We start from the raw sequence: 26,405 nt of genomic DNA, 5'->3' as shown, positions 1-26,405 counted from the left end.
AAAAAGAGATGTTATCTAGGAATTTTACCTCAAAACCCCAAGGTGACAAGCAACTCAAGAGTTTCTTCCTCAAATAACTCCACCAAAGGCTCACCTCCAAACTTAACTCAAGGTTTATCGGAGTGGATTAAGGTTGGTCTTTGGATTCTTCACAAATCAAGCAAGGAAATCAAGAAGAAAATTTGGAAGTTTTTCTCTTTTCTCTCTCTCTCAATTTCGGCCTTAATAAGAGAAAATGAAAGGCTTGTGTTGTGAAATTGCAAAATAAAGACTAAAGGAAAGTTTTGGTCAAAAATTGGCTTGATGGTTGACAAGTGGCGGCTTCTGGTTTCCTTCCTATCTCTTTGTCTTTCTTGATTTATATCTAGTTTCCAAAATATCTAGAGTTTCTCTAATACACTCTTAACACTTCTAATCACATACTCCCTCTAATACCACACTTGTTCTCATCCACCAAATATAACGCACACATCTCACTAGTCGGTCAAACTACCATAATACTTTACGAAACTTAACATGCATCAAAATTATAAAAGGGAAAAGAGAAAAATCTTGAGTTAACCTTTAAAATCACCATCAAATTAAGGCTAACAAATAAACAAGTAAAGTAAACTAAAAGGAAATATAAATTAATTTTTCAAAAATAGGAGAAAATTTAAAATAATTTTCGGGTTCTCACACTTGTAACGATCCCACATCGATTAGGGAGGAGAGTCTTGGCTGTTTTATAACCTGTTGTGGGTGTCCCCCCACCTGACCGAGACCTTTTGGAGGGGTGCTGGGTTTCTTGACCTGCGGGTTTGGGCTCTTCACTTGTTGTGAACTATAGCCCCACCTCCAGGAACAAAACCACGACCTTCTGGACGGCTAACTGTGGGACAATATTGATCAGGGGTGTTAGAATTGGTATCAGAACCGACTCCTGACCCTGGTGTTGGATCTCCTAAGGGGGGTGGATTGTAACGATCCCACATCGGTTAGGGAGGAGAGTCTTGGCTACTTTATAACCTGTTGTACGTGCCCACCCACCTGACCGAGGCCTTTTGGAGGGGTGTTGGGTTTCTTGACCTGCGGGTTTAGATTTTTCATTTGTTGTGGCCTATAACCCCACTTTCAAGAACAAAATCCCACCTTTTGAGTGGCTAACTGTGGGACAATATTGGTCAAGGGTGTTAGAGTCCCCAATATAATAGTTAGTTTTTATTTGCTTGCATGCTTGTGCCCTAATGTATTTTATTCGTTTTTTCTAGGATTTTGTATCTAGATATTATGCCTACGTGCTCTACATGTTTTATATGTTTTTTGTGTTTTGATTATGTTTTATGTGTTTTATTTATTTATAATAAATGCATGACGTCGCCGCACTAGTCCAATATTAGTTCTGGCATTTTTTCCCGATTTTTCACTAGTCCAATGCTAGTGAGAACTTGTAGAAATGGATTAGTTTAATGCTAGACCCTTTAAATCATTTTCACGCTAAATTCATACCTTGTGTGATATTTATTGCATCTCATGTATTTTTTCCTATTTTTAGGTTATTTTCAATTGCATGATATTTCCCCTACTATCATTCTCCTACCCTCTATATATTTGGACTATATCATTTAGAATTACATTTCATTCTAGGGAATAAGAAGTAGACTAGTCCATTTGGTTGACAAGATTAAGAGAGTCACCCTTCGAATATGAGAAATGGGCGAATATGGCTTTTTAACCTTAGCACGCCATTACTCCTCTATAAGAAGAAAAATTGAGTCACGAATTTTAGTCTCCCATACCCGTTATATTGCATTTCCCTTTTCTAGGTCATGCACATTTATCTATATTATAATTTCCTTTTTGAGTCTCACCTTTTGAACTTTTCATGATCTCTTCAAATAATCATTTCTAGACATCACAATTAATGTGATTAGTACCAATTAAATTTTGAAGAGACATTTTGACCCTCCCAATATCCTTTAGATCTAAATTTGTATCCATATAGAAGCATCCAAAATGTGATAAGTTTTATACATTAGATTAGGAAAATTTTTGACTAAATCCCGCAATTACCCTTGGTTAGGTTGAAAGGGTGTCTTAGATCAAATCTTTGTTTTTCCTTTTTTTCAAACATGACTCTCGAATTCTTTTATCTTATTTTCAAAGATTTGAAGTCATATAAAAGGGTTTTATTTGTTTTTATTTAAAATATATTTTTGGTGAATTGATACACATAAACTCAATACCAAGTGATGACTCTACTGTTTTCTAAAAAACTTTTTTAAACTATTATTTTGGACTTAAACCGTCGCATATTTTAAGTTCCATTTTAAGCCTTTTTTTATTTATTTTTTAAAATCAAAAACTTATTTTTTTTAATACTATTTTTTCTTTTATTTTCAAAAATAAGGTGCCACAAACCCTAAACTGAACCACGTTCCATTATCGCAAAAAGTAATACACAGTGGATTTAAGGATGGGCGGTTGTGATTCACATGCTTGTTTTGCTTGTTGGCTGGCATCAGTTGCGTCAAAAGTTGGAGCACCCATTATGTCTGTCCCCGACCAAACTAGGCCCCAGCTTAGCATCGTCCACAGGGCGTCACCTGCTCATGTAGCTTCTGTCTGCAGTCTGGCTCTTACCATTATTTATGATTGTGACTTTCCCATACCACTTGCATTTTCTGTGGTGAGAATTTTTCTATGAGAATTATCTCATTGTTTTTACTTTTTTTTTTTTCTCTATTTGTCTTTTTGGAGAATAATAATAATGTATTGGTATGCTTTTTTAAAATCTGAACCATGAAAATATTCACAAGTCATTCATTTATTGTGTTCTGCTTCTTTTTCATATGTTGGAACTTAGAGATGGAATAACTGAGAATTGAGCTTGCGAGATACTAACAAAAGTTTGAATGTCTTTCAAGATAAAGTGGCACTTCCTTCAAAAAGATAAAGTGACACTTAGCGAATGAATAAATGACAATTGAGTATGGCATTTACTAAGGAAAAGCCTAATGTATTTGAAGACAAAGTGGCCACTTTATGAAAGTTATTCACGAATGATAAAATCAGAAGTAGAGATACGGGGATGGTTACGACTACGGTAGAAAGTTCACTTTTCTGCCCATAGCAGGCAGAAGCAATGCATGGAGGCCAACTGTGCTCTGTGGGACTCACAAAGAAGGATATCCGGACACCACTGAGAAAGCGGTTGTCCGTGGATGAAAAAATATAATACATTTTAAAATCACAATAGAAGTTCTGTTAAAAATTTATTTATTATCTAATGCCCAATACTTATATTTGATAAATTAAAACAGTTAATTAAATATTTTATTATAACATAAACAACTCTAGTCATTGAGTTGATTGAATAATATTTTTTTTTTTTTTTTTGACATTTCAACTAGTTGTCAATTAAGTTTCAACTAAATCCTTTCCCCCACACAAAAACCAACTAAAAACAAACTTTTACATGTCTGACTTCTCTGGCTTTTTGGCGAGAGAAATGATAAGATTATTATAGCAGCCTTTGCCCAAGTGGAGAACCTTTGCTGCATGCTTCGCAAGCCTGTGGAATAAGTCAGGCATAATAGCTTCTCCAAAATGACTTGCGAGGATGGGTTCGTAAACTGATCTAATTAATGATGCCACATACTCTGCTTTAATATGTTCATCGCCGTATACTTGGAAATGGGATCTTACTGGGTAATCATCATCAATAGAGAAGCCAGCATCATAATGGGCCTTAAAAGTCTCCAGGTATAAAATTTCAAAAGAACCTTCCTCCTCAACTATGCACTTTACTTCTTCTGCTGAAGGTGTAAAGAATGGAAGATTGAAACTAGCCAATTTTTCTTCCTCCAGATGTCCCTGCAGATATGCCAATCATCAATTCAATTCAAATTATTTGAAGCGCGAGACTTGGAAATTAGCCAATTTGCTAAAACATCAACTCTAGGAAAAAAAAGGTACAGTTTTTTTCCTTAATTTCAAAATGAATATATTATTATTACTTGTGCTTTTAGTTCATATTATGATTTTTTCCAATACCTTTTTAACCAAAAAGGGGGGAAAAAGATAGCCGACAAATTAAATCCCCCTATATTTCTAACTTGAAAGAATTATCTTAACTGTATTGGAGTTGTGTGACCTAACTTCTAATTAAAGGCTACTACCATCTGATTTACGGTAAACTTGGTCTACACAAAGTTTATTCTATCAAGGTTATAAAGAATAAAATTGCATCCATTTTGCAGCTAAGGTAGGAACCTTGAATAAGCTAGCTAGCTATCTAGTTTATTTCAGATAACAAGCAATGAACATCTGATCATCAAAGAGACAGAGAAATGATAACCTCAACAATCAAGTCGTTTATTGCCATGTCAAGTAAGTCTAGGGGATTCGGTTCGTCGTATTCATCTACTTTACAAATGCAAGTAAGGAGCATTCGGCCACGTGAAAACAACTCTTTCGAATGAATCCTTAGAAATGTGGTAAAATCTTTCGTAAATTGATCCAAATATGCCTTTTGGACGGGCGGACGACTTGCTTTGGAAGAGTAAATACTCCCTTTGTTTGCACTAATCCCCAATTCAATCACCAAACCGCTGGGAACCTGCACGTCTAGAACTGGTAACTTATATAGTTGGATCATTTTGTTAGTGTTGCATGTGGGAATATAAATCATGAGCCACGACTTAAATAAAATATGTTATTAGTTTCTTCCTGTGGATATCTTTAGAATTATTAAAGAAATTTCCATGCATAGTTACTAATGTGTTGAATGAAAATCATGAACTATTTTTGCTACAAGAAAAAGTAAAAAGATAAAGGGGATTAACTCAAAGACCTGAGATAACCAATGAAAACTGTAACAAGAGTGTATAAAATGCATGGACTCCTCGGGGAAGAGTCTGCCGTAGAAAGAGCCAGGCATTGCGCTTATTAGGCACGATCCTATTTTGCGTCCATTTTCTTTCTCAAGTTTGCGGTAGAAGCTTGGCAGCAACTTGAAAACCGAATTGAAATCATTTTGGAAAAGATCATTCAGAAAAATCTGAATGGTGGGACGTTCTAATTCATTCTTCTCTTCCTGGCCAACTTTGTCAATACTTTGCACAATGTCCCGAACTGTTAAAAGTGTGTTTGGTCCAGAAGCGCATCCCAAATCCGCAACTTTAATGCAGTTGTTGATGTTGGGCAAGTTGGCCCGCAACAATTCTCGTATGCATTGTTCAAGGACAGGTTTCACCTTGGCAAGAGCCAGCTGTTACACATACCAGTCCAAAATACAAATGTGAAGGGGGGAAAAAAGACATACTAAGTTAGAGATCGACGTATCATAGCATGATTTACCACTACTCTGTGTGTGTGTGTTAAAGAGAGATAGAGAGACAGACAGACATTGTAGGATGAATTCTTGGCGTAGCTTGTATCGCCTTCACCTCCATTCATATGCAGGACTGCTTGGAGCTCCATTCATATGCAGGACAATCGAATTGCGACTGCTAAAGAAGGTGTCTGTTAATGATTAATTGTGCAAAATGTCGGGCTTAAATAGCGAAAATTTCATAGATGCGTATGCGAACCAGCTACCTACGTGCGTAGAAAAGTCTGTCAATTGGTCAGAAAGAAAGCGCACAGCCAATGGGAACCAGACACGAATGATAAAATCAGAAGTTGAGATTTGGGGATAAAATATCTTATCTTATAGGGTTAAATGCAAAAAACCCCACAAACTATATACCCAATTGCAGTTTACCCCCTAAACTATAATAATAAACATTTTGTCCCCTTGAATGATATGTTTGGACAAATCTACCCCTTTTATTTTAAGCATTGTTATTTTTCTTTTTTCCCTATCATTTTCTTTTTAAATTCTTCCTTTTTTTTCTTTAAACATTGTTTAAATAAGTAGACTAGATTAGTCAAAATTTGTTTATTTCTTAATTTCGTATGTCAATATTTTATAAAAAAAAATCTATGGAATACAAGATTTTTTTTCCAAATGTTGGAGTCAATGTCATTTAAGAAATTGAACTTTTCAAATATATAATAACAAAATAGAGAAATTGATTAATCAATTATTAGTAGTATCAATAACAAAAAAAATGAACTACTATTGTTGTTTATTCTTATTTTTTATTTCACTACAAATAACAATTGCTAACTTTTCTTTTTTATGTGACATATAATATGTTACTTTTATTATAAGTAGTTGAGTAACTGTGAACTCTTAATTAGTTCATGGGTACTTAAATTGTTGAATTACTAGATTAATACACTTTACAATATAAGCTACATATATTTTGTAATAACAAAGAGTTTATGTCAAATTATTAAGAATAAATTTAACAAATAAACAAATTAAAAAATAGTTTAAAAATATTAAAATTTTTTATGTAAGTCTTTTCACATCGGAGAAAGACGTTGGCTAGTTCCACGAGAGAAGGAGAAAATAAAAGGAAAAAATGAAAAAAGCTAATAGAGAAAAGAAAAGAAAGGATTTAAGACAGTAGGGGTAATGTTGTCCAAACATATCATTCAAGGGGACAAATTGCCTATTATTATAGTTTAGGGGGTAAACTGCAACTGGGTATATAGTTTGTGAGGGTTTTTTGTATTTAACCCTATCTTATATAGAAAAAGTCAAGACTTCTACTCTCATATTGAGCCACGTGGCCGCATTTGGGAAGGGAGTCTACTGTAGTATATTGATAAGTGTATGTTTTGAGTGTTTTAAATGTGTTTTATTAATTAGTTTTGGTGTATTTTAATTAATTTTATAGCTAATTAACTAAGTTTCTAGTGAAAATATACATTTTGTGGTTTAAGTATCAAAAATTGCATTTCTATAGATTTTAATAGTGAAAATTTCATATTTTTGTAGGTTCAATTATTCAATCATCAATTGGAGTGACTTGAGAAGATATTTGGATGATTTGAAATGATTTAAAGAAAACATGAACTATCAAATGTTCAAAAGAGGAAATTCAATCAAGAATAAAAGAAAGGGAGTTTTCCAACTTTGATACCTTGTGGTCTTTCAGCTATATCTTGAGTTACAAGCATTGAATTGAGGTGATTCTTAAACCATTTTAACACTAAGAGATAGCTGCATATTTGATAGGGATAATTTCATATACCTCCCCTTAGGTTTCTGACAGTTTCACTCCCCTCCCCTGTGGTTTCAGAAATACCACAAACCTCCCCTAAAACTAAATAGGCAATGTCAAAATAGACCCAATTTAAAAATACAAACAATAAAAAATCAGTAGCTAGAGAGAGAAACAAGTGTATGCCACAAACGCCCTCATTATCTTGCATTAATGAGCTAATCTCATGTGAAGAAAAAACAAGGAATTTAAGAAGAATAAAACTTGAGGGGGTGTAAGTGAGACCAATGCATTCATTAAGGTTTGAACGTCAATAGTGAACAAAATGGAAGGCAACGGCTCTTTCTGGCAGTCAGTTCTAATGTCCATATGCAACGCCCAATTCAGAAGGCTATTTATAAGAGTAAGGGACTGCTTGTTTTACAGATTGAAATCGGAAATGGAAATGGAATCATAGACTCCGGTTTTGGAATTAAACTTTTCATTCCAATATCTAACTTGGTTCACATATTGGAATTAGCATCATTCCAATTCCTGATACTTGGTTTGATGAGTGTTTCGGAATTAAATGTAATTAAATTTCAAATTTACCCCTGATATAACAATTCTTCTAAAACAAAAGAATTACACATACGACAAATTAACATCTCCATAATTGTAACTACAATAGTTATTAACTTTTTGATAAAACATAAGAAAATCATAAACCATAAAAAAAATTAATACCAAAAAATAAATATAGTGGCTGCATTAACAAGGAGTAAATTCCCAAAACGAAGGAGTTTTTAAACTAACTTCTCAAAGGGTGATGATTTTTGAATCTCTTTCCACAGGGTGAAAAATACATCCAAGGAATGCATTCTTCCAAATAAAAACGCAACTTTCAAATACATTATTTTAATTTTCATAAATTTATTTAAATATGAAAAATTGGTTAAATAGCGCATAATATACCAACTTTTTATGAGAAATTGACAGGTTTTGTAGTATGTTTTGTATCAGCTCTTTATGGGAGACATGCTAGTTCTCTATGGGAAAAATTGGTTAAATAGCGCTCAAAGGAAAACTATTATGCTTTGTATTTAACATAAATTAAATATGTGAAAGTTAAAAATAAAAAAAGAAATTGCTCATAACATACCAGCTCTTTATAGGAAACTGGCAGGTTTTATAGTATGTTTTGTACCAACTCTTTATGGGAAACATACCAGCTCTTTATGGGAAAAATTGGTTAAATAGTGCCCAAAGGAAAACTAATATGTTTTGTATTTAACATAAATTAAATATGTGAAAGTTAAAAAAAAAAAAAAGAAATTGCCCATAACATACCAGCTCTTTATGAGAAATTGGCAGGTTTTGTATTTAATGAACTATTTAATCAATTTTTCATATTTAAACAAACTTACGAAAATTAAAATAACGTATTTGAAAATTGCATTCATATTTAAACAAATTTACGAAGGCCCTTTTCTATATTGGTTGTTAGGACTCTAATTTTTCGTTAATTACATTAATTGTGTTTATAACTAACTTAACTAAATTTTTCCAGATAATCACGAAATATTAGCAAACTTGTGAGGGTATTTAAGTCTTTGTGGCACCAATGATGTAAGAAATGGAACCTCACAATCTGACAAGGGAGGTTTGTGGTATTTCTGAAACCACAGGGGAGGGGAGTGAAACTGTCAGAAACCTCAGGGGAGGTATCTGAAATTATCCCTATTTGATATGAAGACTTGAAATCTAGTTTAGTCGTTTTCTTTGTCGAAATACAGAAGTGCATTTTTATTGTCAAAAACTAAAACAGAGTTCTGACTAGTCGAGAATATTTTGGTTATTTCTTGGTCCACAGATCTCCAAATTAGATGATTCTTGAAGCATTGAAAATGGGCTACAACTTTCATGCTTTTTACAAGAGTTAGTTCATCCTCCATCATCAAGAAAATACCAGTTGACGTTGGACCAAAAACAGAGCAAAGAGAAGACTTGACCAGAAATGAGCAAACTTCAAAAAGAGAAAAACGTGGGTATAATATGCGACCTTAGGTCATGTTTTCGAGGTCGCGTAATCTTCATTTGTGGCTGCAGTTTGCTCTGCAACTTTTGCTTTGTTCACACAAGCTTTTTGACTACTTTTTCAGCAAGAATTTCGACTAGGTATGAGCTAACAAGTATGGAGACATCAAGAAACAACCTTTTGATGATTCCAAAAGCCAACTAGCACCAACCTTAACATGATTACTTGGAGTTTTAATCCTCTATAAATAGAGGCCTTTGGGAAACATTTTCCCAACTTTAGAAAGGCTAGAGAAACTCCACAAAAATGTAATCTTCACTAGAATTTCTTTAGTTCATTAATTAGATTAGTATAGTATAGTTAGTGTAACTTATCCTTCTTGTATTTGTAACTAAACTTGGATGAAGATTAAGGAGCAAAATGAAGAGTTTGATCTCATGTGACAAGGGTGATATCTCTTATACTATTTTTTCTCTTGTATTTGATTTCATATTTAGTTATTATACAAGTTTGGATTTGTGTTTAAATATGTATTTTTAAAGTTTATACCTAGAGTTATGGATGAACTTGCTATATCTTATTAGTGATATTTACTTGGTTATTTGATGATATTATTTTGAGCAAATTATTTATTAGTTTTACTTTTCTAATCATGATTAACCAACCATTAATTATGATAATATTAACGTGTTAAATTTGCAATGAGAATTGGGATTAACAATAGTTCAACGAAGTGATAAACTTAGGGAATACACTCACAAGAGTAGAGGTACACTTATGTGGATTTACTGACTTGTTTCATGTAATTTCATAGAAGAAATAAGTTTGTAATTAATTTCATAACCATGAGAGTAGGTATGGTTTAATTACAAGTATAGTTGATTCATTACGAGAGTAGATTTCATATACATTAAGAAATTATGCCATAACTAGCCAAGATAATAACATTCACTTAATCGATAATTTCATTAGCGAGAGTAGTTAGGAATTTCATACCTCTAGAAGTTTTATATTTTTATTTTTATTACGTTTACTTCATGTTTGTAGTGTAGCTTTAATCTTTTGCAATTTGTGGTAATCTAAATAATAAAGGAGTTTGAAAGCTATCGGTAATTGACAATTTTCTCTGTAGGTTTGACCCTTAATACTCTATGCTCAATCACACATAGTATACTTGTGAAAAATGGCATATGGGGTATTTTGAATTTTATAAATATGAAACTTGACTATGGATGACCTAATTGTTATATACATATCCCGTGCCCGTCAAATTTTTAATGCCGTTGCCGGGGAAGATTTTGCTCAATATTGGCGCTAAGAATAACTTTATTAATTTAGACATTTTTTCTTGGTTTTCTTGTTTTTATTGTGTTTATTGTCCTTTTGTTATGTTTAGTGTCTTGTTGTATCTTTTATTTTATGTTTAGTGTCATGTTTTTGTATGTGTCGAGTCATCTATTCTTCTTGACTAAACTTGTTTTTGAATTACTTTGAAAGTATGTTTAGGGTTTTAAGGAGAGTAGAAAACATGAGGAGACAATGCTTGAGAAGTGAAAGATCGGCAATGGATTATTATCAAGTACAAAGCACCTTGAATAGAGGTAACCAAGATGTTACCGAAGGTATATCATTCAAAAATGGTTTAAAGAGTTTAAAGGCTAAACTTGATATTATAATATTAAAAGTTCAATTGGACACCATTACAAACATGCTTGAGCAAAAGAGGAATGTTAATACTTTTAATTCTTATCATGTGATTTGTAACTTGTGTGGAGATTATCATGCTACTCATACATGTAGGCAAGCACACAATGTGGATTATTATGATGAATTTGGGTATTACAATCCTTATTTTGATCAATATGGTCATAACTGGGGGAATTCTTATACTTATGATTGGGATAATCAATGTATTTATAGTGATTCTCAATGTTATCATGATTACCCACCCGAGCGTGTCCAATATGAATCTAAACTATTTTGGGAATTAGCCATAGAAAAGCTAGCTAATGCAACCTCAGATCGTTTTGATAGGGTTGACCAAAGATTTGATGAATTAACTTCTCATTTTGGTAGATTACAAGATCAATTACACGTTTTGTGTGAAGTTATTTTTTCTAATCATGTGCAAGATGACCCTAACATGAATGATGGAAATGTTGTATGTCGAAATGGATTGCATTTTGATGGAAATGATGCATTTAATATACGTTTCAATGAGAAATTGTCCATTTCACAAAATCATATCCTTGGAACTAACTTTAAAGCTCAAGAGATGAGCATCAATGACTCATTTTTCATCTCTCTTGAGGAATGTGTTGAAAACATAGGTTCTAAATATATCGTCACCCAAGAAAGGCAAGCAGATGTTCCTTTGGTGAGCACTCAAGTGACGCACATTCAAGGTATTATTTATCCATCGCTTGAGATATGTAAGCCTCTTCCACCTCTCATACTATTAGAACATGTGGATTTTGATATCAAGCCACCATTTATTGATCCACCATGTCTTCTAATGATGAATTATTCATTGACAAAATCTCGAAAAATGAAATTATATAGTCGAGCCAAAGACTATAAACAAAAGCGCTAGTTGAGAGGTAACCCAATATTTTGATGACTTATGTTAATTCAGTGTGATTTTATGTTTAAATTATGCATTTAATGTATTGTTTTTCTTTTGTAGGTTTGGGAAATAGAAGTAAAAGTGATCAAATGAGATGAAAAAGGCGAAATTTGATTGAAAAACTCCACCCCTCGATTTGAGTATTTAATGTTTTTGATTCGTTAAAGAGAGGTAAAATACATATTTTGATCATTTTACATAGCGTGCGTTGATTATTTTATCGAAAGAATGATCTAGTGTGCATTTTAAGCAATAGGGGTACCATGTGTAATTTTAAAAAATTGAATCTTCTGTAGAAAAATTGCAGAAAAAAACGCAGCATCATGGAAAACGCGACCTTAGGTCACGTTTTCTTGAGGTCGCCTACTCTATTCTACAATTTTTCAACAGAATACACGAGTACAGAAAACATGACCTAAGGTCACGTTTTCAAATGTAAGATAGAAAACGCGAGCCTGAAAACACAAGCTCAAGCTCGCATTTTCTACTCGCATTTTTTAAGTTCTTTTAAGAAACAAAAATGCAGGCTGCCTTATTCTTCTTTTCTTCTTCTCCTCCTCACATTTTCTCACACATACTAACACACAATTCACCATTTTCCTCTTTTACTCAATTTCCTTGTAAGAAATCATCAACAAAATATTATTTGACCTTCATAGATCCTTTTTAACTAATTAGAATTCAGGAAAAAGATCTCAAAATTTGGTTGAAGGTTAGGGTTCATAATTTCTAATTCCATCAATTGAAGGTCAATTGGAGTGATTTTCATAGGACTTTTTGTATCATTTGTATCACCAAACATCACTCTACCAATTTGAGATAAATTTCTTGAACTTAATTTGGTATTTTAAAATTCACCATTTGCATATCTTTTGAGTTTATTGAAACACTTTGAATGGCGAATTTGTGATGTTATTTGTTGGTGTATATAAGTTCCATTATGCTTATGTAACATCTTTAAGCATATTTAGATGATCAAATGTGGGAATGTGATGATCTATGCAATGTTTCAATTCATGTATATTCCTATTTTATGATCAATGTAATAATTGGTCTTAGAATATTGTTAAGCATAATTGGATAGTTCAAATTGCTAAAATGTGACTTATTCATGATGCTTACATGTCTACATTCATTACATGGTGACATTTTAGCAAATTTGAATTTGTAAACTTTAGAGAGTGGCTAGTTTATCTAGTTAAAGGAAAATGATACATTTAAATGGAAATTTATTGCTTAATTTTCATATAAAACATCATTGGATGAAAAATTTTGAATATGTGAAGAATTTAGCAATTTGTAGAATTTTAGGAGTAAAAAATGTGTGAAGTGAAGTGAAATGTTTCATTGTACCTTGAGTAGTTTCTTATATATTTTATATGGGCACATCACCACGACAAAGGCGTAGAAGTTACGGATCGCCATTTTGTGTTTATTAATACGTTTGTTATCACTTTTGTTTCTCATTTTTCAATTCTTAGGTTTAATTACTAATGGTTATCCAATGGAACTAATAAAGTTTTGGAAATAAACGGACAATGGTTTGTGACACTTCATGACGCTTCAATTATATCAATAAGGGAGTATTCCTTTTTTTTTATTTCCCTTCTTACACATTGAAAACAATGTATATGTTAAGTGTTGGGGGGGAGGGAATTGAGATTATATGCATCGTATGTGATTGATTTGTTAGTTGCAAATATTGGACTTGTGCTTGAAAATGTTATCGGGTTTAAAAATTTTTCAAAATTGGGTTTGTTGGCAGGGAGTTTAGTCCATTTATAAGATGAGACTCTCACAAAATTTTTTCAAAATCTTGTCTAAAATTGTAAAATTGTCCCAAAAGATTTCAAAATTTTTCAATTTTATCCAAGGGCAACAAGTTTCATACCTTTAGTAATTCAAATTCCTTCTACTTTTAAGATAAATATATGTAACTTGACAACTTCTTTTCTCATTTAACTTGAAAATGACTATTATGTGATTATAATTTGCGCATTTATAGGAAAGTATCTTGAAAAATGGAGAAAATTATGCCTAAATTTTACAAATTTGATGAAATTTCTTCTCTTTACTTAATTTTACATAGTTAAGTGAAAATATGGTCAATAAGTATAATATTCTTCTCATGATTATTCTTTTGAGAGAATGTTATTATTTTTGCTTTTGAAGAAAAAAAAGAGAGAAAAAAGGAAAAAAAAAGAATAAAAGGAGAATAAAAGTTGTTCTACTTTAATGGTTCTTGTACTTAGTAATCGGGAGTGTTTATATACAAATATTGATTTTCGCGTAAAAGGGAACTAGAATTAAGAGTATGCAAGGCAACTTGAGGATATGAAGTGTTGAGTAACTGGCGATTTTCATCTAAAAATGTCGATTTTTGTGACAAAAGATACTTTCACAACTTGAATAATATTAGATATATTATATGAATAAATCCTTTTTTGCATCTGAAAAAGGTGATGATCATGGGTTTAGAAAGCATTTTTATTCACCATATGACTCGCTTGTGAAATTGGAAAAGGATAAGAAATTGACTTGAATTAGTTACAATTATGGCATAATTAGCTCTCCTTTACTTGATATTATGAGTACTTGAACTTGATTGAATGATTGCATTATGGTTATTTACCTTGTTTTGAGGAAATGAAGTTGAACTGTGTACATATGTTTAATTCCAAAGTTTTGGATGATTGTGGTTAGTAATTCTTAATTGCTTGAGAACAAGTAATGGTTCAAGTATGGGGGAGTTTGATAAGTGTGTATTTTGAGTGTTTTAAGTGTATTTTATTAACTAGTTTTGGTGTGTTTTAATTAGTTTTATAACTAATTGACTAAGTTTCTAGTGAAAATATACATTTTGTGGTTTAAGTATCAAAAATTACATTTCTATGAATTTTAATGGTAAAAACTTCATATTTTTCTAGGTTCAATGATTCAATCATCAATTGAAGTGACTTGAAAAGATATTTGAATGATTGTTGATGATTTGAAGTGATTTAAAGAAGATATGAAGTGCCAAATGTTCAAAAGAGAAAATGCAATCAAGAATAAAAGGAAGGGAGTTTTCTAACTTTGACACTTTGTGGTATTTTGACTATATCTTGAGATACAAGCATTGGATTGAGGTGATTCTCAAACCATTTTGAAGTTAAGACATTTGTTGTGAAGACCTCAAAGTTCAGTTTAGTTGTTTTCCTTGTCAAAATATCGAAATACAGAAGTGCATTTTCATTGTCAAAAGCTAAAATAGAGTTCTGACCAGTCAAGGATATTTTGGTCATTTCTCAGTCCACAGAGCTCCAAATTGGATGATTCTTAAGGAATTGGAAAGTTAATGCAAAGGACTACAACTTCATGCTTTGTATAAGAGCTAGTTCAGCCTTCATCATTAAGAAAATGTCAGTTGAAGTTGGACTAAAAACAAAGCAAAGAGAAGACTTGACCAGAAATGATAAAACCTGCAAAAGAGCAAAATGTGGATACAATACGCAACCTTAGGTTGCATTTTCGAGGTCGCATATTCTTCATTTGCAGCTGAAACTTGCTCTACAACTTGTGCTTTATTCACACAAGATTTTTTACTACTTTTTTTGCAAGAATTTCTGCTGGATAGTGCTAATAAGTATGGAGACATCAAGAAGCAATCTTTTGATGATTTCAAGAGCCAACTAGCACCAACCTTAACTTGATTACTTGGAGCTTTAATCCTTTATAAATAGAGGCCTTTGGGGAACATTTTCAGAACTTTAAGAAGACTAGAGAAACTTCACAAAAATGTAGTTTTCAGTAGAATTTTTTTAGTTCATTAATTAGATTAGTATAGTATAATTAGTGTAGCTTATCCTTCTTGTATTTGATCTCATATGACATGGGTGATATCTCTTCTACTACTTTCTCTTATATTTGATTTCATGTTTAGTTATTATACAAGTTTGGATTTGAGTTTCAATGAGTTTGTTTGGACAAGCCAAATTTGGTTTGCAAAATTTGTTTTCACAAATCCCAATCACCTTTTTATCTTCCCAATCACCTTTTTATCTCACATACATCACATCACAAAAAGTGCTACAGTAAATATCTCAAATAAATCATCCAAATAAACTCTTATCCAAACAAACTCATTATGTGTTTCTAAAGTTTATACCTAGAGTTATGGATGAACATGTTATATCCTGTTAGTGATATTGACTTAGGTATTTGATGATATTATTTTAAACAAGTTATTTATCGCTTTTACTTTTTTAATCATGATTAATCAACCATTAATTGTGATAATTTTAAGGTGTTAAGTTTGCAATGAGAATTGGGATTTAACACTAGTTCAAAAAAATGATAAACCCAGCGAGTATACTCATGAGAATAAAGGTGCACCTATGTGGTTTTAGTGACTTATTTCATGTAATTTCATAGAAAAAATGTACTTTAGTTGATTTCATAACCACGAGAGCAGGTATGGTTTAATTACAAGTATAGTTGATTTACTACGAAAGTAGATTTCATATACATTAAGAAATTACGCCATAACTAACCAAGATTATAGTATTCATTTAACCGATAATTCATTAGCGAGAGTAGTTAGAAATTTCATACCTCTAGAAGCTTTATATTGTTATTGTTATTATGTTTATTTCATGTTTGTAGTGCACATTTAATCTTTTACATTTGTGGTAGTCTAAATAATAAAGGAGTTCGAAAGCTATCAGTAATTAATAATCTTCTCTGTGAGTTCAAAGAACGGAAGTCAGGAATTTCAATTTTTTGTAATGGAGTCTGGTAGGATACTTAGAAAAGTTAAGACTTGAAGGCGGATTTCAAAAGTGGTTTAAATGATCTGATATTGCATTGTTGCCCCAACCCTATCAAAACTTGCACCAGTTTATTATCAATTGAGGTTCTCTTCTTCTTTTTTTTTATTTTCCCTTTTCCCCTTTTTTGGCCTTCTAGCATTTCATTCATTTTTTGAAATTTTTAAAATTTGGGCCAGTTTATTTTTAACTGAGGTTTTTTTTTTCATTTCCTTTTGTTCCTCTATCACTTTTCACCTCTTAAGGCTTTTCTTTCCTCTCTTTTCAACGCAAACTTACTCCAGTGTGGGGTTTGCGATCCTTAGGGGTTGCCAAATGAAAATAATTTATTCTGAAGGTTCAAAAGGGATAACTAGGGATAGAAGGTTTGATTGGAAAGGAAAAAGACCTGACTTTCATTCCATTCTCCGTATTAACCCTGAAAGGAAACTTTCGTTTATCATATTAAATATTTTTCACACATATCCGAATTGATCGGTTGAGGGAAATCTTGTCCATCCATTTCTACAAGAACAAGTGCTCCACCAGGCAATACCTTTTTGACAATAAAAGAATCTTGTCAATTTGGGGCAAACTCTTCTTTTGGGCTCATCTTGCACCGACAAAAGCTACTTCAATGCTTTGTCTCCTTCTTCGGATAGTTGCGGTTTGATCTTCTTGTTTTAAGCACGGGCCATTCTCTTTTGTTAACACTAATCATGACAAATGGCATTTAGCTGTTTCTTATCAAGTGACTACTGACTTTTATTTCTTTAATCTTGATCCCAATTCGGCTTGAGTTTCTCTTTATACCATTTGGGCCTCTTTGAAATATTTTCAAATGTCTCTTCGCTATTCCTCTCATTTTGAAATCCAAATTTACATTCGTGAGATTCGAGATTGCTGTCATCAAATTTCGGAACAGTGATAGTCAAAGGGTCAGAGGATTTTATTGTTGGCCATCTGAAAAAAATGCGTAAGTAACACAGTATATATAAAACTATACAGTTTATTGAATTTCAAAATAAAGTTCAAACTTAATAGCATGTTACTTATTAAACAAGACGTATCTTCAAAAATCACTTGATTCAAAATTATTTACAAAAATATAGTTAAACAAAAGACACACACATGAATGATTTTCATAGATTTTAACCAAAGACAATTCCTCAAATTTATAAAAACGCCCTTCAAGAGGGAGGGATCTCACTAGTTCAGGATTTTCAAATTACTTCATTGGGGACAAATGCCTCAAAGATGTCCTTATGTTCGGGACAGGGTTTTGTACTTATGCTCGGTCCTTATTCTCCCATTTTCCTTAGCACTATATCTCCTGCTTCAATCATATCCTGAATTTTATGTTTCAATACCCAACAATTATTGACGGAATGCCCAAGAGCTCCAGAATGATAAGTGCAGACGGCTTGAGGGTCATAATTAGGGGGAACACCCCTAGGATAGATCTTGGGAGGCATAACATCAATTTTTCCGGCAGCTTTGAATTGTTCGTTTAATTGATCAATGGGTCAGCCCAGGTTGGTGAAGGTTCGATATGGGGTTGGGTTTCGAGTTTCACTGTTTAGAGGATAAGTTTGGTTATTTGGTTGAACAGGTCTTGGATTATAAGGAGAGGAGGTCGAGTTTGAAAATTGGGTATTGGGACGAGTAGTATAAATGGGTTTGCATAATTTGGCCGAGGTCGAGGGTGATTGATAGTAGTATGGTAAATAGGGCGTGGGTTTGGATAATATGGGTAGGGTGATGAATATGTGGGGTATTGCTGAAATCTAGGTTGGGAAGAAAAGCCTTAGTCCCAGACTAATGCGGCTTCCCCATCTTTCTTTTTGAACTGAGGCGTCTTGCTACTGCTTCTTGCATTTTGCAAGGCTTCTAATTGCGATTTCAGAGCTGACACATTAACAATCTTTCCCGCTCTTACAAACTCATCATATTCGTTCAATTTGTTGACAATTTCTGCAAACAAGCATCTAGTCATGCAAAAATTTCCTCAAAAGAGGACAGGTCATGAGTTTTGATAAATGTTTGAACAATTTCATCCTCGGTTATAGGAGGTTCCACCTTGATAGCCAATTTCCTCCATCGCTTCGCATAAGTCTTGTGATTCTCAGATGGTTTCCTTTTAGTGCATTTAAGCGTGGTTCTCGTTGGAGCAAGTTCACAATTGTACTCGTATTGTCTCACAAAAGCAGTTGACAAATCCAACCATGTTCTCATTTCTTCAGGCTTTAAATTGGAATACCAATCCAGGACATCGCCTTCCAAGGTCTCCGGGAATAAACGTATTGGCAAATTTTCATCATATACTGGCTTTTCCAACTTATTTGCAAATAGTCTTAGATGCGTTTTGGGGTTACCAGTTCCATCATACTTACTAAATTTGGATGTTTTAAAACCCAAAGGCAATTGCATGTCCGGAAAAAGACACAACTCATCATAATCCAAAACTCCAGGCTTGCTCAATCCTTGAATTTTTCTTATGAATTCATCAAATTTATTTAACCTTTTCAACAGATTTTTGTCTATTGGGGGTGGAGGATTCACCCTTTTTCACCTTTCCTTGCATAGCAGCATCCAGCATGAATGGCTCAGTGGTGGTGTGATGAACTATTTGAGAGTTTGGGTAATTCTGAAACATTTGAATGCTGGCCAGGTTGACTTGGATGTTATGAGGGTAATTATATGGAAAACTGGAAGCAGGGTAGGTGAAAGTATTTTCGGGTATATTTGCAAAGGATGGTGCAAAGGTAACTTGGGTATGAGATAAAGGAGATGGTTGGTGTTCTATTTCAGGTTGACTAATAGGCATGGGATCATGTTGGATATCGCCACTGCTAGCAACCAGTTGGTCAATCATGCGCCTTTGGGTTGACATTTCCACGCTCAATTCATTGAATTTGTTTAACATCTCACTCAGTTGAACTCCCAAATTTGCAGTGTCTGCTGGAGGTGTCGTGGTGGACCGGTCAGATGATTTCGGATGTGCACTCATGTTTACACGGTTTCTCAAAACTCGACTGCGAGATCGTGTGACGATGGGGTTTCTTCTTATAGTTATGTTTACAATTACCTGAAAATTTAGGAAAACCCTATTTAGATTCCCTTCTTGATTAACTGCTGTCAAAAGAAAGAAAAAGAAAAAGACACGAGTTAGTACAAATTAAAGTAATTCGAATGCACGTTCTATTGGGGGAGCCCTTTTTGTGCCAAGGGTAGCCCTAACATGAGAATGCAATCCTTTAGGGTAGGCACGTACAATACCTGATGAATCCGATCAACTTATTGATATTCAAGTGAAAACCAATTTGAAAGAATTTGACCAATTGGAGTGAGAAAACACATATGTCCTAACAAAATGAGAACAAAGTCCGAATGGATTGATTACTTTGATTAATACTTAAAGTGATGTGTGAAAGAGCCTACTCTTGAAAGGATTGCAATGCCTTGACTAGTTTATTTAGTGAACCTTAGATCGAAACCCTAAAAGAGAATAAACGGGTCAAATAGATCGGATGAAATTGATGAACTTTGCTGGATCGCCCTAAAAATGGGTAAACTGGTCAAATGGATTAAATGAAATTGATGATTTATTCAAAATTCACTGGATCACCCTAAAAATGGGTAAACTGGTCAAATGAAATTGATGATTTATTCAAAATTGATTGGATCACCTTAAAAAATGGGTAAACTAGTCAAATGAAATCGATGATTTATTCAAAATTGACTAGATCACCCTAAAAATGGATAAATTGGTCAAATAAAATTGATGATTTATTCAAAATTGACTGGATCACCCTAAAAAATGGGTAAACTGATCAAATGAAATTGATGATTTGTTCAAAATTGACTGGATCACCCTAAAAAATGGGTAAACTGGTCAAATGAAATTGAAGATTTATTCAAAATTGATTAGATTGTCCTAAAAATGAATGAATGGATTGAGTTAATGATTTATTAAAAAATGACTAAAACTTGTTCTAAAAGTGAATTGATCTAATGATTTTGTGCTAGTGCCTCTTTCTTCTTTTTTTTTCAGTTGGCCAAAACCTACTTGGCTCGCGACTTTCCTTTTTTTTTTTTTGAGTTGCTGAAGCTTTCAGCAATGGCATACAATAGTAGCGGCTCTCCCCCTCCCCTTCTTTTTTTATAACTTTTCAACATATTTGGGTAAACCCTATTCATCCCATAATTAAAATTTAATACTCTAATCCTACTAATCCAGATATGAATCCTCCTAAATCTCTCATACAAGCATATATATATATAACATAATACATAGCCGTAAAATCTTTAGAATAATTAATGCGACTAATTGAACTTAAAAGAGAAGTTTTCACGTGAATTTGGGACTTACAGGTTTAGGTGCCTAGTTGCCCAATTGATTGATAGCGACGTCATCTTCTCCTTCTCTACTTTCTGACGGCTCTTGCTCTAAGGGGAGGCAGACAATGAAAGGTAGGAATGATGTTTTTTTTCTTTGTTATTTTGATAAGTGCGCTAAACCCTAATAACCACCCACTAGTAGATGGGTTAGATAAGAGTTTAAATGTTATGAACTTTTACTCTATTTTATCTCATTTCTATCCTCCAATTAACCCTTTAATCTATCCTACACTTACTTTTACTTTTACTCATAGTAAATTACCATTTAGTTAATTGGGCAAGAATTAAAAAAAAATGAGCCAAAACCGTGGGTTTTACATTCTACCCCCCTTACAAAAAGTTTCGTTCTCGAAACTTACGTACATTGATAAAAAAGATAGGAATATCTATTTTGCATGTCTTCTTCTAACTCTCACGTTGCCTTTCGCAGTGTATGGTTCAACCATTGTACCTTCACGTAGGGTATGGTCCTTCTTCTTAGAACTTGATCCTTCCGATCCACGATTCTTAAAGGGACTTCCTCCACTGACAAGTTCTCCCTCACCTCGATGGGTTAATTCTCGGGTCTGACACATACTTTCTTAGTTGGGAGACATTAAAATCGTTATGTATCCTGAACAGAACAAATGGAAGAGCCAGTCGATACGCTAAAGGTCCAACTCTCTCCAGTATTTCGTAAGGTCCTATATACCTTGGACTTAACTTGCCACTTTTTCCAAACCTCAACACTCCTTTGGTGGGGAATACTTTCAAATATACCTTTTCTCTCGATTGAAATTCTAAAGGCCTTCTCTGTAAATTCGCCCAATTTCTTGTTTCGGTCCTGAGTTACTTTTAGTCTCTCTCAAATAACTTTAATCTTCTCCAAGATTCTTTCCACCAAATTGGGTCCGATGATCAACTTCTGATAGGTCATAATTTGTTGCTAAATTTATAATTATTTTCCCTTTGATTTTTAGCCAAATATTATTTTAATTGTCGAATTCTACTTATATTTGGTGTTTTATATTATTTGCAGGGCATTGGAGTAAAAAGTGCTAAAGAGAGGTAATTTTCTTAGAGTTGATTGTCAAGCGTAAGTGTTCCAATTCAAGATGGAGTCTATGTGGAGCATTGGTTGAAGATCAGGAAACTGCCACCTTTTATTAGATATTTTATTAGGGAATAATTAGCATTATTTTTTAGAAGGTTTCCCTTTTTCAATTAGAATTGGAGTTTTAATTCTTTTGCGGGCCTTTAGTTAGTGGAGGCCAAGATATTAGTACTTGATAGGAAACAAAGCAAATAAGAGGAGAAAAAGCCGGATCCCGCAGGATGAGGACTCAGCTAGGTATCTCACATGATTACTACTTGGCCAGGGAATAAGAAAAGAGAAGAAGGCAACCGCTTGGCTCTCTGCTCCGCAGAGTAGTTCTTTTACTATCGAACATTGACGCAATTTCGTGGAGGGGACTTGCGTGAGTTACTCTCAATGGAGAGTAACTAATCTTGTTTTCTAGTCAATGGACAATTGAAGATTTGGTTCAACAATAACTGTGAGATCTAAATTATTTTAATTGTTTCCTTCATTTATTGGTATTTGTATACTTTCTGCTTTTAATTGTTGTTATAACTATCGTGTATAATTGAATAAATGCGCAATATTTAATTATTCACGTAGGCTATTTGCTAATTGAGGGTAGTTGAATCCGTAATTGTTCGATTACCTCTGTCCTAGTAGCAACTGGCATAATTGGATTTATGTCAGGGAAACATACGATCTAATTTAAATAAACCGTCGTAGCGTGTTTATTAGTTAGGATTGGGCCTTTCTAAACCTTAATGCAATCTAGAAATTAAATCCTACGGTCATACCTAGGGTTGTTTCTTGGTTAGAAAAATAGTTAAAGGTCGTACCTTAACTATCGAGAAATTAAGAAAAGGCTGGTTGTTTATCGCGTGTATGACAACTATAACCGATCTATTGATAACTGTTGGAATTATATTTGCATCGATGATCAGTTGCATGAACCATTTCTGAAATGTATCCTTGGCTAGAGTCTCTGCAGTTATTTCTGTCAATTAATTATTTTTTGCATTTAATTTATTTAGTTAGCATTTAATCCAAAAATCCTCCATGCTCTGAACTCTAGAAGAAATGAATTATCCCCAATCCCTGTGGATTCGACCCTACTCACCGCTATATACAAAATTTGTATTTTTCTCGAGTAGGTATTTATTATTGCACAGGCTCGACACCTGTCAATTTTTAGTGCTGTTGCCGAGGACTGGTGCCTGATTAATTTGTTTCTTTTTGAGTTAATCTTGTTTTCAATTTTTTTTATTTTTCTCTTATTTTTTTTATATATAATTTATGGCTGCTAACATTCCGTATTTTGGTGATAGACTGAATTTTATTTCTAGAAGGGGTTATGAGGCTTATGCTTTTTCTAATAATCAATGGACTGCTACAAATTGTGAAATTTATTTTTTCTCAAATCATTCAATCGACATATACCATACATTTCAAGATGGTCTAAGTGTTCCAATTGATACTTTTGGAGATTTTTTACCTCAATATCAAACGTGGTATGACCCTTATTCAAATGGGTATGAGCAAGGGTGGTGGGATGATTCCAATTTTAATTATGAACAAAGGCCAATAGATTTTCAACAGTTAGAGTCTCAAGAACTGTCATCCATGTCAGGTATGTCTCTTAAAGAAATAGTTGAATTAATAGCTACTAACACATATCAAATTCAACAGGAGACACATCAAATTCAACAGGAGACAATGGATTTTCATCAGGAGACAATGATTTTTCATCAGGAGACACAAGCGAGCATGCGTAACCTGGCAGATCAAGTTAATCAATTGACATATAGGATAACACAATTGACTTCTCAAATGTGTGAAGAATTGCCCTCACAGACTATTATAGATCATGAGGAAGATGAGAGTGCAATTATCCTGACAAATGACATGGAGCTGCAAGAATCTCAAGAAGAAGAATCTAAAGATGCAGTTGAAAATGGCATTGAAGTGCAAGAAATGAGACCTCAATATCAAATTGTTCAAATGAATGAATCCAGTGAACAATCTCCAAATGCGGTGACATCTCCTCCATTTCTTAATCAATATCCTCATGACTCTTGTTCTTTAATTCCTGTTAGTGAGATTGAGTTTATTATACCAGACGATTTTGAGTTTCATGATAGGAATAAGTTAAGAGTTACAATGACAGAATATTTCGAACCAATAAGTGCTCGTGATGGAGGAGTGAGTGAAGATTTAAGGTCATCACTTGTTTGTTTGGCGCCATCTACTAATCCATGGAAGACCGTATCTCGTGTGTTTAAAAATTACTCTATTTACGAGAGATATCAGGACTACATAGAAGATGAAGCGCTGAAACGAGTTACACGATTTTATCCTCCGTGAATAAACAGGGCAATGTCTAACCAAAGACATTAAAGAAAGGCGCTGCTTGGGAGGCAACCCAAGGCCTTTGTTTTAGTTTCCTTATATTTTTGGAGTTTTTGTTAAGTGTTAGTTGCATTTAGTGATTTGTTTCTTTTGTGGCAGGAAGCTGGTAGTTGGGCGTGCCCGCGTCTAGTAAGCACACCTAAGGAATGCAAGTATTTTTTTGCGGTCAGAAGACTACTTAGTAGTTAGACGTGCCCACGCCAGATGGTCACGCTTAAGGGAGGCAATTTTCATTTGCGGTCAGAAGACTCTATAGTAGTTAGGCGTGCCCACGCCAAGTGGTCACGTGTAAGGAACTTAATTTCTGAAAATTGGTCAGAAGACTCTCTAATAATTAGGCGTGCCCACGCCAAGTGGTCACGTCTAAGGAACTTAATTTCTGAAAATTGGTCAGAAGACTCTCTAATAATTAGGCGTGCCCACGCCAGGTGGTCACGCTTAAGGATCTTAATTTCGGACGGTTGGTCAGAAGATTCGAAGGCAGTTAGGCGTGCCCACACCTAACACAGGGGTTCCTTTATTCAAAAAAAAGTCCCTCACTGCCTGTTCTCATCTTTGTTCAAACAAAGGATAAAAGGAAGAACCGACCAATTTCACCTATGTTATAGCTGCTCGAGATCCTCCATTACGTGCTCAGGGAAGTTTCGTTGTCCCTTTTGTTTCGTATTATATTCTTTATCTCTTACATTGGGGATAATGTAAGATTTAGGTGTGGGGAGAGTAGTATATTGGTATTTTATTGAAAAAATGCAAGTGTAGGCATTTTTGTTGGATTTTTTTTATTCGACTTTGTCGAATTTTATCCAATTTTTGCCTATTTTTGTGCATATTTGTGATTATTATTGATAAACGATGGTTAGATGTCTCAAATTTTTCTATTGCTAAAATTTTACACTCTAGGGTATTGAGTATGATATGGTTAAGTTTAAGGGTATCTCTTTAGTGAATAGTTAAGATTTTGTGACTTTTGCACTTTTTGATTAACTTCTCTAAGTATTGTAAATATTTGTCTAGCATTTTTTTATGTAAATTGGTTCAACTATTAATCTTGGTTCTCCATGATTAAGAAATGAAGCGGGCTTGTGTGATCTTTAATTTTATTTTTGATGTTTATTTGAATCATATTTGGCTATACTCCGCTAGTATTGTTGCCTAGTAACCGGAGATTTTCACCACAAGTGTTGACTTTCGCGTCAAAAAGTGACGATAACTATGAGTATGTGGTCCCTTAGCGATGATGGCTGAATAACCGGGCTCCTTCATTTGGCCAATGTCGGAGTTCGCGTCAAAACGCTTAAATGACTAAAGACTAAGCATTCCCCATGAAGAAAAAAATCAATCAAGTTTGGGGATATTTTAGAAAAAAAGTGCTAATAGTGAAAAATGTGAATGAATTGTTAGCCCGCTGATCCATGAAGTTTAATGTTGAGATTTTGCTTAATAGTCGAACCATTTACTTATGGATGCTGGTTGAATATTTTATATTTTTAGATTAGTTGGTCATAAATTGAAAGAGTCATTGATCTTGAAAACTAATTGGAGAGATATTTCTTGCAAATTGCCCCTAATACTTGACATGTGTTTAATTGTATATTGGCAACAGAAGATTTGGGTAATACCATTGTTTGAATTTGATCACTTGATTTGTGTTCTCATGCTTGAGGACAAGCATGGTTTAGGTGTGGGAGAAATTGATAGGTCATAACTCTCTCTCAAATAACTTTAATCTTCTCCAAGATTCTTTCCACCAAATTGGGTCCGGTGATCAACTTCTTACCTATTTCATCCCAATATAAGGGAGATCTACATTTTTGCCCATATAACATTTCAACGATGCCATACCTATTCCTCTATGATAGCTATTGTTATACGAGAATTATATTAGTTTTACCAACCTATCCCAACTATCTGAAAAGTCTAGAGCACAAGCTCTCAGCATGTCCTCCAGTGTCTGTATGGTCCTTTCTAACTGTCTGTCCATTTGGGGGTGAAGGGCGGTATTTAGTCT

At 33.7% G+C, this 26,405-nt stretch overlaps 1 protein-coding gene and 1 pseudogene across 3 annotated transcripts; one reads left to right on the top strand and one right to left on the bottom strand.

Moving 5' to 3' along the window:
* LOC113709840 (pentatricopeptide repeat-containing protein At4g21300-like) overlaps positions 1 to 26,405 on the top strand; it is a 58,565-nt pseudogene that overhangs the window by 22,810 nt on the left and 9,350 nt on the right.
* LOC113710465 (theobromine synthase 2) lies at positions 3,294 to 5,519 on the bottom strand. Of its 3 annotated transcripts, none has more exons than XM_072065343.1 (4): positions 5,341 to 5,518; positions 4,835 to 5,251; positions 4,340 to 4,600; positions 3,294 to 3,855 (listed from the first exon to the last, which is right to left on the bottom strand). In XM_072065343.1, exons 1-4 carry the CDS (start codon positions 5,461 to 5,463, stop codon positions 3,454 to 3,456), a joined length of 1,203 nt encoding a protein of 400 aa, XP_071921444.1. In that variant the 5' UTR covers positions 5,464 to 5,518; the 3' UTR covers positions 3,294 to 3,453. The 3 variants fall into 3 exon arrangements, with proteins under 3 accessions (XP_071921444.1, XP_071921445.1, NP_001413597.1); NM_001426668.1 differs by having other exon boundaries at positions 3,377 to 3,855; positions 5,389 to 5,510; XM_072065344.1 differs by lacking the exon at positions 4,340 to 4,600 and having other exon boundaries at positions 5,341 to 5,519.

This window comes from Coffea arabica, chromosome 9e (assembly GCF_036785885.1).
Source record: "Coffea arabica cultivar ET-39 chromosome 9e, Coffea Arabica ET-39 HiFi, whole genome shotgun sequence".
Classification (NCBI taxonomy): Eukaryota; Viridiplantae; Streptophyta; class Magnoliopsida; order Gentianales; family Rubiaceae; genus Coffea; species Coffea arabica.
This window is presented reverse-complemented; position numbering and strand designations above follow the sequence as displayed.